The following is a 17,338-nucleotide window of genomic DNA, read 5'->3' as shown; positions in this document are numbered from 1 at the left end:
CAGCTCATGCGGTAGTTGTTGGTGTCTATAATGACTAATGATGTAAAACTGAGCTAGCTTTATTTATGTTGTTATATGTTGTTGATACTGGTTGAAGAAGGTAGAAATCTGCAAGAAGTTTCTGTTTTATTGGCCTAATAAGAACTGTGGTAGGAATGCTTGATTCAAAATGAGGTTTGGTCAATTGTTGAAAACACTGAATCTTATACAGAATCAGGTGGTTTAGGTTGTTCTTAACTTGATGGGGCTGCTGATAAAGGTCACCAAGTTGACGAGAAATCATGAGTTCGGAACCCATGGGGTATGTCCCTTGCCACAAAGGTCGAAGCTGGGTGTACTTCCTAGCAGGCAGGGGGAGACCTCAAGGGGTTTACCAACCAGAGGCCTGCAAATGTGTGGCCGATGATGGGGGGGTTTCCTTGGCCAAGCTACAAAAAAGAAAAAGAAAAAAAGAACCACCGCCACCACCTAACTGATGAGGCTTCTGGGAAAATCTGTTGGTACCCCAATCTCTGTGCGCATCATTGTGGGTTTTGTTCAGCAAGCCAGTGTTAGTTTGCAGTTTATGACTGCTCTTGAAGACTTGAACTAAAACAAAAGAAACCTATTCCCATGACTCATGAGGCCATGACTGTTTATCATTAAAGAGTTGGAGTACTTCTGGTTCTGAATTGTCCTGTTTGGTTCTGCCAACCTTTGACCTAAACATCTACGGGTGCATTCGGCAGGCAGGGCTTTGTTTCGGGTTGGGCTCACAAAAGGCCATGTGGAAAACAGGCTTAAGCCAGCTTGTGAACTTTTGTGCTGGGTGATGGGCATAGCCCAAGCCTTTCTACTCGGCTCTTTAAAATGGGTCAGTATAAACATATAATTGGCCTAGGCCAGGCCTATTAGATGTTGGACCTCAGGCCGAAACCTTGCTTGGCCATGCCAAGCATGCGTCCAGTTTGATAAGTGTGGGTTCCAATTTTGGGCCCAAACCTGGCGCGTCCTGGATAGGTACCTGAAGCTCGTTTTGGAGCCCTGCTAAAGGAGAGCCTTTGGCAGTAAGACTGTGATCAATGACACAAATCTCATTATAGGGATTTTCTTGACAAGGGAAAATCTTGTGATAATTAATAATTTATTTTTAAAGTTAATAAATATAGAAAAATATATAAGAATATAAAGAAAACCTATAAATATAATTAAAAATAAAAAGTGTTTAAAGTGTTTCTGGGGTTATGATTGAGTCTGGTCTAAAACAATATCTAAACATTGGGCCTTTCTCTGTAATTTACTCTAAAACACTTTTCTCATTTGGAGTTGGATGATAAAGACTTTTATTTGATTAAAAAAATCTTTTGGACATGGTGCATAGATATGGGATTTGAAAAATAGAAATTTTCAAATGGTATTCCACCTTTTAGTAGTGACCGGATCCTTGGTGGCTTCAAATGAAATGTATCCCTTCCACAATGAGCAAATTGTTCCAAAATATCCAAATTAGGTTTGGGTCAGTTTGCTGTAGGTCTGAAATCTTGGCCTAACGGCATAACTTTGGGATTCAGACCAAAACCAAAATTTTCAGGCCTCCTTATCAAATCAAAGGGCTTGGCTCAAGCCGCGTTCAAAAGTGGGAAAAGGATGGAAAATATTTGTACAAAATTTGAATTCGTACTATTTCAAACGAGTGAAAACTTTTGCATGAAAAGTTTTTACTTATTTGTGTAAATTTTAGATCTTTGCAAATGAAAATTTTATCCACCTAAATAGGTGGAGAAACAGTGATGAAATTTCCCTCAGCCGTACGCCCCATGGTTTGAATACGATATGAAGATTCAACTGTGAATTTTTACAGCTTCCATATATTGCCTTTAAAGTCACAAGATTGTCAGCTAGGCTCAGGCTAAGATTTACAGTCACTTATTAGGGCTCAGTTCAGGCATAGATTTGGCGCAGGAGTGGACATAGTTTTTAGGCTATTTCTGCGGACCTGACACCTAGGGCTAATCACTAATAACATAACTTTTGGGATTTGAACGAAGCCAGCCAAACTTTATATCCAATTGAAATAAACTGCTCTAGTTTAAATTTGAAACACATGAGAATAAATTAATAAGAGAAGACATTGGTATTTTTTTTTTTGCATTCATGCTTTAAGATGGTTCCCTCGATTTGTATTGGGTTTTAAAAGGGCTCATTTGCTGCAGCAACGGCATTCAGTGATGCTCATGCAAATTAGAATATTGTATACACAATCAAAAGTAAAACTTTCTGAACTATTCTGCCGAAATGACTTTTCTTGGAAAACCGTTGTTTTTACGCGTATGTATGGAGAGAGAGAGAGAGAGAGAGTTCTATGAAATGGAGGGAAAGAGAACCCTATTCACAATTAGGAGGCACTGCCCCCACCTCCAAACTTTTCTTTTATCCCCTTCCAAAGACGACTAGATGTGCAACTATGTGTGCCCCGCATCCGCAACAGCTATATTTCTACACTTTCAAACGCTTATCCCTGGCAGGAAGCGTACCAACGGTCATATTTTTTTCGAAATATTTGACCGTTTTGTCCTCTCCATTGCACCTAGCCTTTTCCCTGACGTCCAAAGGGCTAACTAAGCCAACCCACTCTCTCCTCTTCCTCCAAAACATCCTCCTATGAACACCAACCCTCTCATCATCTCCTAAATCACCTCCCAAAACCCATATCCTCTTTAGAAGCCAACCTGAAAATGGGGTGTTTTCTTGCTTGTTTTGGCTGTTCTAAGGGAAGAAGAGGGCGAAGGCCAACACCCAAAGTCCTTCCAAGAAACACCGTAAGCTTTTCTTTCTTCCGTTTTCTTCTTTGTATGAGATTTTTTTTTTTATTGGTGCTGACTTATCTTTGCTTTTCATCATTTTCATGGCCTAATTCATGCTCTATTTGGTTGCAGAACCATGAATGCCATGACTCTCAGCTACCCACTTACTCCTTGATTGTTCCAACTCGTTCCTTGAAGCCACCCACCACAGAGATCCAGGGAGGTTCAATTTTAGAATCAAGGTTTAGATATCGGGCTTAATCTTCTGTCTTTTGGGTGCTTATTCGTTTACATGTTTCATCCTTTTTCTCTTTTAGAATGTGGGTTGAAAGGACTCCTTTTTTTTCCTCAGAGAGAGAACAGAAAAAACAGAGGTCTTGAACTCTAGATCCCAGAAGAAGGTCACATTTGATCTTCAAGTGAAAACATATTCAGAGGTTCCTTCTGAAGAAGAGCCGAAGTTTTCCTCAGAGAAGGAACGTAAAGGAGGTACTCAAGATGAAATAGAAGAGAAAGACCAAATTTTGACTCCTGAAGATTATTCAACTGCTTCTACCACTGCTTCATACCCTGCTTCTCACAGATACCAGAATTGCAGAAACAGTGATGATGAAAATGATGATGTTGATGATGATTATACTGATGAAGACTATGACGATGATGATGTTGACGCAGATCATGAACGTGAGGTGTTGTTTGAATGGTATTCTTCTTCTTCTTTTGAGTCAGAAATAAAAAGTGATTCACCTCCATCTATCAAGAAAGAAGCTGATGCTGTGAACCAGAGACCAACAATGGTGGTTAGTCATCCCCGAGACCGGAGTCAGTATGTTCATTCTGTGCTAAACCCAGTTGAAAATCTTTCGCAGTGGAAATCACTAAAGAGTAGAGACTCTAAGAACACACCGCTATTGAAAGAGAGGAAGGAAAATATTCCATGCAACCAAGAAACACTGATCAAATTCAAATCGGATCCAAGAGAGGAAATGCGGGTTGATGCTAGTCTCTCAAACTGGTTAAGTCCCACTGAGACTGCTGCAGAGGCCTATTCCGGCATTACCCATGCAGGCATTTCTGAAAAATCCAAGCATGGTACTATTTGCTCGAATAAGATTGGTGGAGAACGAAATTTTTTTGGTGCATTGACAAATGAACCGATCAATCCAACACCTCCTCAAAGATCACCATGCTGGTCTCCTGATGGAAATTGGAACAAACCATTTGCCATGGAAGAATTGTCAGCAAAATCTGGTCCTGAGATTAAAGGAATACCAAATACAACCAGTAAATACAGAGAGGTAACAGTGTGAATTTATGGGTTTGATACCATTAAAGGTACCAAGTCAAACAGAAGGCTGGCTTAAATTTTGAGTTTATGGGTTTGATAAGAAAGGAAACTAAAACTGTTGCAATTTATATGTGGCAGGATCAGAGAGTGTACTGGCATTCAACTCCATTTGAAGTGAGATTAGAAAGGGCCTTATGTAAGGGTTCAGCTGAAGCATACTACAGTCATCCTCCTGGTGTGCACTGAGTGTCTAGATATTGGAGTTTGGTTTTGTTTGTTGTGTCATTAGAGCTTGAATATGTTTTGTGAAATTTATAGAAGACAATTTGAAAATTTAGAGGGTTTTAGGATTTAAAGGATTTATGTTCGATGCATATCTTTCATTGTTGTATGGAAATAGGAATTCCTCTTTCATTGTTGTATGGAAATAGGGATTAACAGTGTGAATCATTTGGGTTTGTGTCAGTATAATTTGTATTCTTTAAGAACCATGAGTAAATTGAAATAAGGATGAAACCTTCTTGTGCATTCCATTCCAAGGAACAAACTTGCACCCTTTTGTACAGTGAAAATTTGTTCTTACTCCTAAACTTTTCAGCTGTTGAAAAAACAAAATTTACATATACTTGCAAAACTTCTCCTAGTTAGCACTTCCAAAACTTGTGGTAATGCATATCAACAAGTTATTAACAACTATAAAAGTGCATTTGCAATCTACAATACACATTTGATTAAATTTTCAGTGGAGGGGTTTGTTAGCATCAAATGAATCACAGAAGAGCCACTTGATGCGGTTATGGACGATTCAAACGACGCTTCGGTAGATGCGGGTGGTTGGCATTCTTCTTAGCCAATCGATGCCTACAATGAGCCTAGGCTAGAATGTCGAAAAATGAGCAAGATCCTTAAAACCCAAAAATAGTGAGAGAGACTTAACAATACGTAGATGACACTCATCACAACACTACAGGTCTCCTATTTATAAAGAGATCTGAGGGAGGTCTATAATGGGCAAATGTAGACAATTATGAGGCCTCGTAACTGTTTTGTAACCCCTAAAACCCAAGAGCCTCTCCCATATATGTTCCTTGATGTGCCCATGTTAATATGAGTCACATTCATGTTGGACCCGATCAGATCCAAAATCCAACATTCTCTCACTTGACCCATTGACATGGAAAAACACTTCATCGAGGTTTATTATTATTACCTTGATTCAATTTTCATGTGGGTTTATATGTCATCTTGTACTACAAGAATGAATCATACGAGTCATACAGATAAACACCTCTATATAAGATGTCATATTTTCATGCACTATAATATTATTCATTTTAAGTATTTAGCATGTTAAAAATACTTTTATAAATAGGTTAGTCTCTAACCCATTATGTTCATCCTTTTAACATTGTTATTCTGCTATTCTCTCATCACAATGAGAGACATTTTATACATAATCAACAATGCACGAAAAACACAGAGAATCAATTTAGTTTTATAAATTTGATAACATATAACTACAATGTATTATCATACATTAGAAGGAATCAAATAGACTTATCCTTATTACATGTTGAGAATATAATCTCAGTGCTAACCTTTTAGTAAGAGGATCTACAATCATTTTCTTTACAGGTATGAAAACTGAATCCTGCAATTCTTCAACTGCAAGACTTTGAGATGCATCTATCTCAATAGAACTATTTTTAAAAAATCTTGTTTTATCTATTTCCACTATTTGTGGTGTATGAGATAGACAATAAAACCTAAAGTCCTTTGATCTTTTTGGATAACCAATAAAAAATCCACTAGTTGTTCTAGAATCAAAGGTTTTTATATGTAGGTTTTACAATTTAGCTTCAGTCAGACAATCTCATATGCGAATCTAAGACAAAGAAGGTTTTCTACATGTCCATAACTCATAAGAAGTCTTTTGCACAACCTTCGTAGGAACCTTATTCAATATGTGCACAACTGTCCTAAGAGCTCCACCCCACAAGGCCAAGAGAAGGCTTGGGTTATCTAACATCGCTCGAACCATCTCCTTAAACATACAATTTCTTCTTTTAGATACACCATTTTAGTAGGTACTACTAGACATGGTGTATTGAGGTATTATGTCTTCCTCCTTTATAAACTATGCTAATGACCATTCTTTTTGTCCCATCTTAATAAAATGATCATAATATTCACTACATCTATCAGACCTGACCACTTTTATAACTTTACCGGTTTGTTTCTCTACTTCTTTCTTGAAGTCCTTTAAAACACAAAAGACTTCAAATTTCTCAAATAGTAAATAGGGATACATGTACCCTGAGTAATCGTCTATAAAGCTTCAAAAATACTTTTCACCCATATAATTCAAGAAAAATAACTCGCACATATCCATATGAACAATCTATAATTTTTCATTGTTATGTTTGATATCTTTCTTATATGTGTTGGACTGTTTAGCCTTTATGCAGTCAACACATAGTTCGGTATCTATGAAATTAAGAGTCCAAGAATCTCTTCTTTCATAAGTCTTTGGATTCTCTATTTTGATATGTCTCCTAATCTTCGATGCCAAAATAAATAAGATTGATTATCTTTTAAACCATGTTTATTGCCATTCATTATATTCTCAACGGAGTGAGATTTCTGGATATGGAGTTTGGTTTTCAAACGATACAAACCATCACATATATATGCAAAACCAACATGAATAGAATTTTTAAAATTAATAAGTTTGAAGTTTTCAAAATTAAATGCAAAACCAAACTTATCAAGTTTTGAAATTGAAATAAGGTTCTGATTGTAAGATTAAACATAAAATGTATCGACCAAATCCAAAATGAACCAGACTCTGACACAACTCTGCAGGTCTCAACGTTCTTCATATGTGAACACATCTTGTTTCTTGAGAATATGCTTCTTTTATGCTCTGCTGGTTTCCTTTTATTCAGAAATGTTTATAAATAGTTGACAATATGTAGAATCAATCCACCAACTATGCAATAAAATATAAATTAAATTGCACTCATGAAAAATAAATAACTTATTACCTTTCTTTTTGAGTTATTTCTTATGTTTCAGGCAACCCATATTCTTATGTTTCTTCTTCTTACAGAAGAAATACTTTGTAAAAGAACCTCTCGATTGGGATTTGACATTCGTTTGAGAGTTAGAATTCTCCCCAAAGGTTTTTTTCTTGCTTTTTTTTTTTTCTGAAAAAACTCTTCTTTCTCCCAAGAATACCTTGCCTATGAGAAGTCATATGTGCATACTGCTCCTTCTCACCTTTCAATCTTTCTTCCTCATCAATACACTTACTCAAGAGGTCATTAAAAGACCACTCATCATTATATGTGTTGTAACAAATTTTGAAGGGTCCGTATTATATAGGCAATAAAGTCAAAATTAGATGGACTAAGAAGAAATAAAAAATGAAGAGCTTTATGTCATTTAGTTGAGATGCAATTTTGCACATTTTCAAAATGCATTGTCGAATGTTACCATCTCTAGAATAATTTATAGATACTAATTTGGACATCAAAGTACTGAATCTAATTTTATTAGAACTGACAAACTGAGCCTCAATGACTCTCATAAATTCTTTCACTGTCCTGCAATGAGGGATGATTCTTCTAATATTCTTAGCCACTTTAGATTACAAAAGTTATATGCTAAGCCTATTAGAGCTCTTCCACTTCTTAAAGGCAATTTTTTTGACTAGTTATAACTTGCTCTGTTAGAGCGAGAGGTTCATAAATTCTTAACGTTAAATCTAGGTCCATGTATCCCAACGTGAATAACATTATATCTTTTTAATCAAAAAATTAGATATGTCTAAAATAGGGATATTACTAGAATCGTCAACGTTCAAGGAACCTGGTATTGCAAGAACGAAGAAAAAATACTAAATTATTGCTCATATAAGACTCATATTGAAAAAGTAAATATGAGACCCTTTATTATTCACCTTTTTTAAGGCAAGCATAATAAAATCATTATTGTTCCACTTTGGTGAAAACAATAATACTCGAAGTTGCTTCATTTTCTAAATTCTTAAGAAATTGACTTTAATTAGTGAAACTAATATATCATGTAACTAGAAACAATTCAACACTGTATCTTTGGGTACAATCATGCTTCATGGGCTAGTGTGACTCCTACTATTACACCTTGTGTGAATTTGTAACACGATGACCTATCTTTGGGTAGAATCATTATTTCATAAAATCATACACAATTGCAAGACTGAATCTTAACACGATCCAAAGAACCCCCAATCGACACAACTCAGATTACTTTGGTGATTGCAAGAGTGAGTTGATTGAGATCTTTTACCGCAAACATATGCATATTACAAAGCATGCCCATGCATGCATATTCATGATAAACTATGTATAATAACATCAAAAAACACAAATTCATGTCATATCTCATATGCACAAATGAAATTTTGATGAAACATATCACATATATCATGAATTAAGTCATAATTTCATGCTTAAAGATCATGGATAACTTAAAACAAATAAAATGCATGCAATGTCATGCATTCATGATGAAAATACACATAAAACTGTTAAAATATAGCGTGTGTATATATATAACTCGATAAGGGCATTTATATAAATTCACATGCTTTACGCATATTCTCATTTGAGAATATGTTGTAATTTGTTTTCTTATTTTTATTTTTGTATTTCTTCTTTTTCACTTTTTGTCTTTTTCTTTTTAATTAATAAGATGTAATATGCCCCCCCCCCCCAATACATAGGTTGGAGCACCCTCGACGGTTACATTTCTAACCGTTGGAGGGGCTCCAACATATGTATTGGAGCCCCCCAATGACTCCATGGCCTTATAAATAGGGGTGAACCCCTTTAGGTTTCTAATGCTTTTGTAAAGCCCCTTTTGGGAGTCAATATATTCAAGTTGATATTTTTTTGTGCATTTGTATCCGTGCCTTTGTGCACTTGTGAGAAGTTCTCCTTTTGTGCCTTTGTGCACACCTTGTGTTTCTAGCATTGTGTTTTTACACAAAATCTCTTTTTATAGAGTTTTTCACATGGTATCAGAGCAAAGTCACTTGGAGAAAGAAATTGGTGCGGTTCTTCACAAATATTGAGTGCCTCAAAAAACGTGCCTTCAACATTTTGAAAATTGGCGTGAAGACTCTTCTTCATCCAATATTTTAGAAGTTTACTACATTAAGTAAGATTTAAAATCTTATTATGATGTGTACTCTTTTCTCTCGAATGGGTGAAAAAGACTCTCATTTTTCTCTTGGTTTCAAGCTAAATGACTCCAACTATCACATATGGGCCAGAAATATAGAAGCTCACATTAAAAGAAAATGACTTTGGGGTTATGTTCAAGGCTCGATTTCGAAACTGGAGCCTAAAATCACTTTGGTTGAAAAATGAGAAATAAAAATTCTTGAGAAAGATGAACAAACCAAGGCGCTTGAAGAATATAGCAAACAACATGAGGAATGGGAAATGAAGAATTTCAAAATCTTATCATGGATTTTCTCCTCCGTTGAGACAAGAATCAATGCCAATATTATAAAGTTTAAAAAGGCATCTCAAGCTTGTGAGTATTTTGAAAAGATATACACTTCTAGGGACTTATCCCATAAGTATTATCTCCAAAAAAGGGCGTTAACTCTTCTCCAAGGAGAAATGACTATAAGAGAGTATTTTACCGAACTCTCTTCCATTTGGGATGAGCTTGCTATGCTTGAATCAAAGTGGAGTGGAGAGACCATAGAGCTTCGTCATAAGCAATTAGAAGAAGATCATTTTTTTAATTTTTTGAATGGGCTAAGGCTCCTGTTTGAGCAAATTAGATCATCTCTTCTATCCTCCTTCACATCTCCCTCTCTAGAAGACGTCATTACAAAATTAAGTAGAGAGAAAACTTGTATGGACATTAGCAAGCAAAGTCCAAGTGTTCTTGCAATGCCCACAAATCAAGAAGAATGTGATGGGGTGAATGCCGTTTCTAGGCCCGGGAACAACTTGAGAACATATAAACCCCCACATTTTAAAAATCAAAATCAAGGATCCAATGGAGGACAAGGCGGAAGAAGGGACTATAGCAAAATTGTATGTCACTTTTGCAAGAAACCAGGTCACATGAAACTGGTTTATCTCAAATAGAAAAAATTATTGGCTATGGCAACCACATCCCAACTTAAAAAAGAAGAAGGTACATCTACTTCCACAAATGAAACTCTCTCTCTAAATCAAATTATGAAAACTCTTCAACCACTTCTTAAGGGAGCCATTTTTGGTGCCGTTGTATCGACTCCTTCTCCTTCAAGTAAAACTTCTTGGCTTTTAGACTCGGGTGATTCATTTCATATGTCTCCAAACATTTCCTCTCTTTCTGAATATTCTAAAAGTTTGTCACCATCTTTTGTTTCAACCGCAGATGACACTTCTCTTGAAATTAAGGCGATTAAAAACTTTGAAACTCAAAATTTTTTTATTCTCAAAATTAGATTTATACCAAAATTGAATTTGAACTTACTTTTCGTCTCTCAACTCTTAGACCTTGGATGTGACATTCAATTTTCATCTAATAAATGTTTAATACAGGATCACCGGTCTGAGAAGTTGATTGGGGAAGGCTCTAGGAAGAAAGACTTGTACTATGTGGATTCTCTTCAAATCCCTAAAAGCCCTTTTTGTAATGTGGCTCAACATAAAGATATAAATGTTTGGCACAAAAGACTTGGTCATTCCATCATCACCAAGTTATCCTATTTGCATTTTATTAAAAATATTTGTAAAAGTACTTTCTCTTGTAATGATTGTATTCTTGGAAAAATGAGAAGTGTGCCTTTTGAACAAAGATCTATATTTACCACAAAACCTTTTGAAATTGTTCATTCGGATGTTTGGAGACCGACACCCGTCATATCCAAGGGAGGCTTTGCCTATTATGTGACTTTGTAGATGATTTTTGTTAATATTGTTGGATATATTTTCTTAAACATAAGCATAAAGTGTTTTCATGTTTTAAATTATATCATATAATAATTAAAAATCAATTTAATAGTAATTTAAAGATATTTAGGACCGATTTCGGAGGTGAATATCTCTCCAATGAATTTAAGGAATATCTTGAAGACTATAGTATTGTCCATCAAAGATCGTGTCCTAAGACCCCACAACAAAATGGGCTAGCAAAAAAAAAAGGCATAGGCATATCATTGAAACCACTAGATACCTTCTTATTTCCCAAAATATTTCAATTTTTTTTGGGCTGAAGCAGCTCTTGCTTCAGTTTATCTTATTAATCATCTTCCATCTAAAAATTTAGATAAAATCTCTTCTTTCGAAACTCTATATGAAAAAGAACCTGATTATAATAGATTGCAAGTTTTTTGTTATAAGTGCTTTGTCCTTATAGATAAGAATGATAAACTCTCACCTAAAGCCATTCATTATGCTTTTCTTGGCTACTCCAAAACCCAAAAAGGGTTTCGATGTTATGATACTAAAAATGATAAGTTATATGTCTTAAGGAATATAACATTTTTGGAAAATGATAGTGGTTTTAAAAAGAATGAATCTCATTTTGAAAATGCCAACTATTTCTTTCTTTTTTATCTTTTATCTAAAGATGATGATATCTCTAGTGATGATGAATCAACATATAACAGTGACAATGAAGTTGTTGAAATCAACAATAACTCTAACCCTACTACCTCTCAAGAAGAAAATATAACTAAAAACCCTATCACCTATACTCATAGAGATAGACGCACATTTAGAAGTGCTATTGAGCAATATAGTGAACCTAACGAATCTATCTCCTCACATGATTCAAACCTTAGAAGAACCAAGAGAACTAGAAGAACTCCCTCTAGATTCGTATCTTTGATTCTTTCTCTCCTAAATATTGGGCTTGCTTAAGTGCCATTCACTCATATTTTAAACTGATTTTTTTTTAAGATGCCAAACGGTATATTGAATGGAGAGAAGCCATGGAGAGTGAACTCAAAGCGTTTAGGAAAGCCAACACTTGGGAATTTTAAACGCTTTTCAGTGAAAAGAAAACTATAGGATATCAATTGGTGTTCAAAGTCAAAACCAAAAGTGATTGATCTCTTAAGAGGTATAAAGCTCGTCTAGTTGTTAAAGGGTATAGTCAAGAATACGGGATTGACTATGAAGAGACAATTGCTCCAGTAGCTCATATGGTTATTGTCAGATGTCTCATCTTCAATACATCCCATTAGAAAATAGAATATTTACCAATTGGATGTCAAAAATGCCTTTATAAATGACGATCTTAATGAAGAAGTCTACATGGATGCTCCACCTGGTATGAAAATTCCTAAAAATAAAGTTCTTCATCTTCATAAAGCTCTTTATGGCTTGAAACAAGCTCCCAAGGCTTGACACGATAGGTTTAACAATATAATAACTAAAAATGGTTTCAGTTCATGCTATACTGACACCGTATTGTTTGTTAAGAAATCTGATGCAGGGATTGTTATATTACTGTTATATGTTGATGATATGTTAATAACATGTGATGATGTCAAAGGAATCAAGAGCATTCAATCTATCTTAACTTCAAGATTTGAAATGTCAGACTTAAGATTTTTGACATATTTTTTGAGAATTGAGGTTGCTTATTTTCAGAGAGGTTATTTTTTGTCTCAAACTAAACTTGCTTGTGAGATTCTTGACAGATCAGGAATCACAGATGACAAGGTCTGTGAAACTCCTGAAATAGTAGGTTCAAAGATGAAGATTGATGATGTGATTCTTCTAAAAGATCCCACACCTTACCAGCAACTGGTTGGATCTTTAACATATCTCAGCATTACGAGGCCTGATATTTCTCATGCAATACATGTCGCTAGTCAATTTCAATATACACCTACTACAGTTCATATGAGCGCCATTCTTCACATCGTCAGATACATAAAGGGTACAATAAACAAGGAGATATTTCTATCTTCTTCTTCTGAATTGAATTTAATTGCTTATACTGACTCTGATTGGAGAGGTAACCCAAATAACCGTCACTCCACCACTGGTTTTTGTATTTTTCTAGGTGAATCACTAATTTCTTGGAGATGCAAGAAGCAACAAAAGTATCGTTTCCATCCACCAAAGCTGAGTATAGAGCCATGACATCTACCACCATGAAGATAATTTGGATTCACAGCTTGTTGAAAGATATGAATATTCAAGTCCAAGGGCCCACAAATTTATGTTGTGATAATAAAATTGCAATCTACATTGCCAAAAATCACACATTTCATGAGCGCACGAAGCATATCGAGATGAACTGACACTATATTCGTGAAGAATATTTAAGAAGAACCATTGACCTTCCTTATGTTTACATCAGAATATCAACTAACAAACTTCTTCACCAAGGCATTGTGCTCTCTAAGATTTAACTTCCTTCTTAGCAAACTTTCGATTGTGTCACCCTAAGTTTGAGGGGGGGGGGTGTTAAAATATAGTGTATCTTGAATATATATATATATATATATCATATATATGTATATGTATCTATCTAAGTATATATATATTAATATATATCTCAAACCCAATAAGGGTATTTATGTAAATTCATATGTTTTACGCATATTCTCATTTGAGAATATGTTGTAATTTGTTTTCTTATTTTTATATTTCTTCTTTTTCACTTTTTATCTTTTTCTTTTTAATTAATAAGATGTAACATGGGGGGTGGGGGGGGGCAATACATAGGTTGGAGCACCCTCCAACGGTTACATTTCTAATCGTTGGAGGGGCTCCAACATATGTTTTGGAGCCCCCCCCCCCCCCCCCCCCCCCCCCACCCACACACACACACACACACACACACACGCACACACACCATGACTCCATGGCCTTATAAATAGGGGTACCCCTTTAGGTTTCTAATGCTTTTGTAAAACCTCTTTTGGGACCCAATATATTCAAGTTGATATTTTTTACTTTTGTACATTTGTATACGTGCCTTTGTGCACTTGTGAGAAGTTCTCCTTTTGTGCCTTTGTGCACACCTCATGTTTCTAGCATTGTGTTTTTACACAAAATCTTTTTTTATAGAGATTTTCACAAAAGTATGAGAAAAAAATGACAAAGAATGCTTTTACCGGTAATACTTGGGGTCTCAATGTTGGAACCGATCAAAAAATACCCTGGAATCAGTCAAGAAAGACCCTGAACCAATCCCAGAACATCCAAACTGGTCTGAAACATGCACACAAGCCTATAAACACCTAAAACCGAACGAGAAAACCCATGCACTTTCACTCATATATGAAAACATGGTCTCTTCTTGTAGGAACCACTGAAAACCTGTTTGAAACTGATCAAAAAAGGCTCTGAACTGGTCTAGGAATCCACAAAATAAGTCATGGAATTGACTCTGCTTCTTAAAGAGGGTCAAACAGTGCACGGATCCTGTTATAGTATCTAGTTTCGGACCTAATCTGACCCAAAAATTGTACATGGGTCTGATACTACTATTCAGACTCTATTCGGATTTAGACCTGATACAAATGGATCTTGGGTCAAATCTCATAGATCTAGATCCCAACGAACTATATCCCAAGTTCGAAACCGAGTCTCAGTGGGTCAGGCACAAACCTAATCCACCTGGTCCTACCAACGGGTCTGGGTTCGACAGGTGCAGACCCGATCCACCCGGTCCTGCCAAATGGGTCTGGGTCTGGATCAGGTCCCCATCGAGTCAGATGTAGACCCGATCCATTCGGTCTCACCAATGGGTCCAAGTTTGGATCAGGTATAGACCCGGTCCTCCCAGAACCCATAACGGGTTCGAGTCCAGTTCGTGTCCCCGCCTCGGTCAGGATCCACTGTAGATGCTACACTGGAAACCCGACCCTTGACCACCCGAAACAATTTTTTTTTTTACAGAGGGTTACACCATCTTTCCCTAACGACCTCTGCCGCATGCAGCTGCCACTGGCGACCATCCTCTGCTACTGACGACGACGACTGATGATTGCAGCAGCGAAAAGCTGCCATTAGGGATCCCTCAGCCCACACCCACCACCGGGGTCGGCCGCATGCACCGTCGGTGACGACTGGCCTCAGGCGGCCAGTTGCCATTGATCGCGGCCATTCGCTGGCGATGGCAGCTAGGCTGTGTCCCGACGAATGAAAACAATGGCCTTGAAACCAAAACTTTTCAGTCTCTCATGGTACCAACCCCGCCTCTGTTCCAGCAGACATCGGCCGCCACCCGTACCCGGCCTTCACCGCCGACGGTGACGGTCGGTGTCCGTCGGCCTGTCACCGTCGTCCACGGTCACCCATCGACAGCGAACAACTAACTTGAGGCTGGCTGCTTTTGACTGTGGCTGTACACAGTCACTGGCAGCCTCCAGCGGCAACCAGGGGCGGCTGACCACAGTGGCCATCGCCAACGGTCGGCCTAAGCTGGCCAACCGTTGTCTGGCATAGCCTGACCCAGCCTCCCAGTGGTTGCGACAACATGTTGTTGGTGGCGGGGGCTCTATAACTCCGACAGAAAACCTGAATTTCGGTGAGTACGGTTTGTTTTGCCAACGCACCTACATGCACAACCACAGTGTAGTCTCGGCCCATAACCCAATGTTAGCATAAAATTGATCGCAGAAGAACTCCTTACCTGATGCGGTTATGCACGATCGGAACAACGCTTGGATGGATGCTAATGGTCGGCATTCTCTTCGGCCAATCGACGTCGACAATGAGCCCAATACAGAATGTCGAGAGGTGAGTAGGACCTTTAGAACCCAGAAACGGTGAGAAAGACCGACAATAATACGTAGATGACACTAATCACACCACTACGGGTCTCCTATTTATAGCGAGATATGGTGGAGGTCCATAATAGGCATACATGGACTGCAACCCCCAAAACCCAAGATGTATGTCCCTCTCTCTGTGCCCATGTCAATATGGGTCACATCTAGGTTGGATCCGATCCCAATCCAAAACCCAACAGAGTTGCCCTTGTTTTACTATTGGAGTGGTCAAAGCAAGATATGATTATTCTTAATGATGGTGAGATAGAGGTTGATTGATTTCTAATGGCTTTAGAATATCCTCAAATTAATGTTGGTGATCTCTTTCATGAAGCTTGTGAGTACCAGTTGGCTGAGTTTACAAACTTATATCAAAGAGTTCTGAATTCTTATTGGCTGCCAACTAAGTGCTTTGGTTCAAAGAGATGGCCTGGTATGTAAAATCTTTTCTGTTTACTGAAAATAAATTTTCACAGAACCTGTAAAATATTTCAGAATCAAACGAGATAGCTGGATGGTTAGGCCACATTATCACAACTGAGTCTTCGGATTGAATCCCACCAGGATTATTCCCCAGCTTGCCTATCAAGAAAAAGGAAAAAAAGCCCTGTAGATTATTTGTTTATCTTACACAATACTGGTTCTTTTCCTTTATCACATGAAGAATTGTATCAAATGCTGATGTATTTGCTACTTCTGTGAAGCTCGTCGTTCCAATACAGATTTTTGAATTCGATAAAGGGAGATTAGAGTAGATTAATTCTATAATGTTATTTGGAACTTTTGCTAATTTTATAAAACAAGGAAATATTTGTCATGAAATAGAACTGCAAGATGCACTAGGGACTAGTTCAGCCTAGTAGTGCCTAAAGCTTTTCCAGAGGAAAAACGAAGGAAAGAGGGAGCAGAAAGGATCCACATTAACAGATGGTAAGGATCACCGCTATCACTATGCCACCAGGTATCCATTGTTTATTTTTTTTATGATGAGAAACCCTCACCGAAGCAAGGGAAAACCCCAGGCGGGGCCCCACAACCGCTACTCAGGTGACCCACCTCTGAAAGCAATAAACTGCCATGTGATTCAGCTATTTATAAATGTTTTGGGAATAAACTGCCATGTGATGATCACCAGATAGAAAAACTATATATTAGCTGAACCAACTGCATAAAAATTACTACTCCAGGCCTGCACTAATGATGTATTTTGAAATAATCTGTTGTTTTCTGGTTCAATTATCGCAATTGTTAGCTTGTATTCTTGTTGATATTTTCTTTAGAAGACCAATATAGTTTGACCATCTACCACAAGAAAATGTACTTTGAGGGTACATAAACCTAGAAATCTAGGATTTGTAAAATCAACAGAAAGTACTTGTTAAGAAAACAAGTCGCCCCTTGATTATTAGGAGAAAAAAAAACCTTCCTCTGAAATGCAGTAAGTTTGAGTCAAGTTGAAAAACTTTCCATGTG

General features: G+C 37.1%; 1 protein-coding gene across 1 annotated transcript; it reads left to right on the top strand.

The window, feature by feature from the left end:
• The first annotated feature begins 475 nt into the window (after nt 1-475).
• LOC149845466 (uncharacterized) lies at nt 476-4,317 on the top strand. The gene is made up of 4 exons (XM_089988046.1): nt 476-550; nt 2,916-3,025; nt 3,136-4,081; nt 4,210-4,317. Exons 1-4 carry the CDS (start codon nt 476-478, stop codon nt 4,315-4,317), a joined length of 1,239 nt encoding a protein of 412 aa, XP_089844172.1.
• Nucleotides 4,318-17,338: the final 13,021 nt, after the last annotated feature.

Source organism: Nuphar pumila, chromosome 2 (assembly GCF_984573655.1).
Source record: "Nuphar pumila chromosome 2, dmNupPumi1.hap1.1, whole genome shotgun sequence".
Classification (NCBI taxonomy): domain Eukaryota; kingdom Viridiplantae; phylum Streptophyta; class Magnoliopsida; order Nymphaeales; family Nymphaeaceae; genus Nuphar; species Nuphar pumila.
Note: the sequence above shows the minus strand (reverse complement) of the source record. Positions and strands in the feature narration are given on the sequence as shown.

Coding starts and splice junctions, on each gene's coding strand:
- LOC149845466 (XM_089988046.1), top strand. CDS start 476: ATGAGGCTTCTGGGAAAATCTGTTGGTACCCCAATCTCTGTGCGCATC. Junction 551..2,915: donor GTTTTGTTCAGCAAGCCAGT/GTTAGTTTGCAG, acceptor ATTTGGTTGCAG/AACCATGAATGCCATGACTC. Junction 3,026..3,135: donor GGTTCAATTTTAGAATCAAG/GTTTAGATATCG, acceptor TTTTTTCCTCAG/AGAGAGAACAGAAAAAACAG.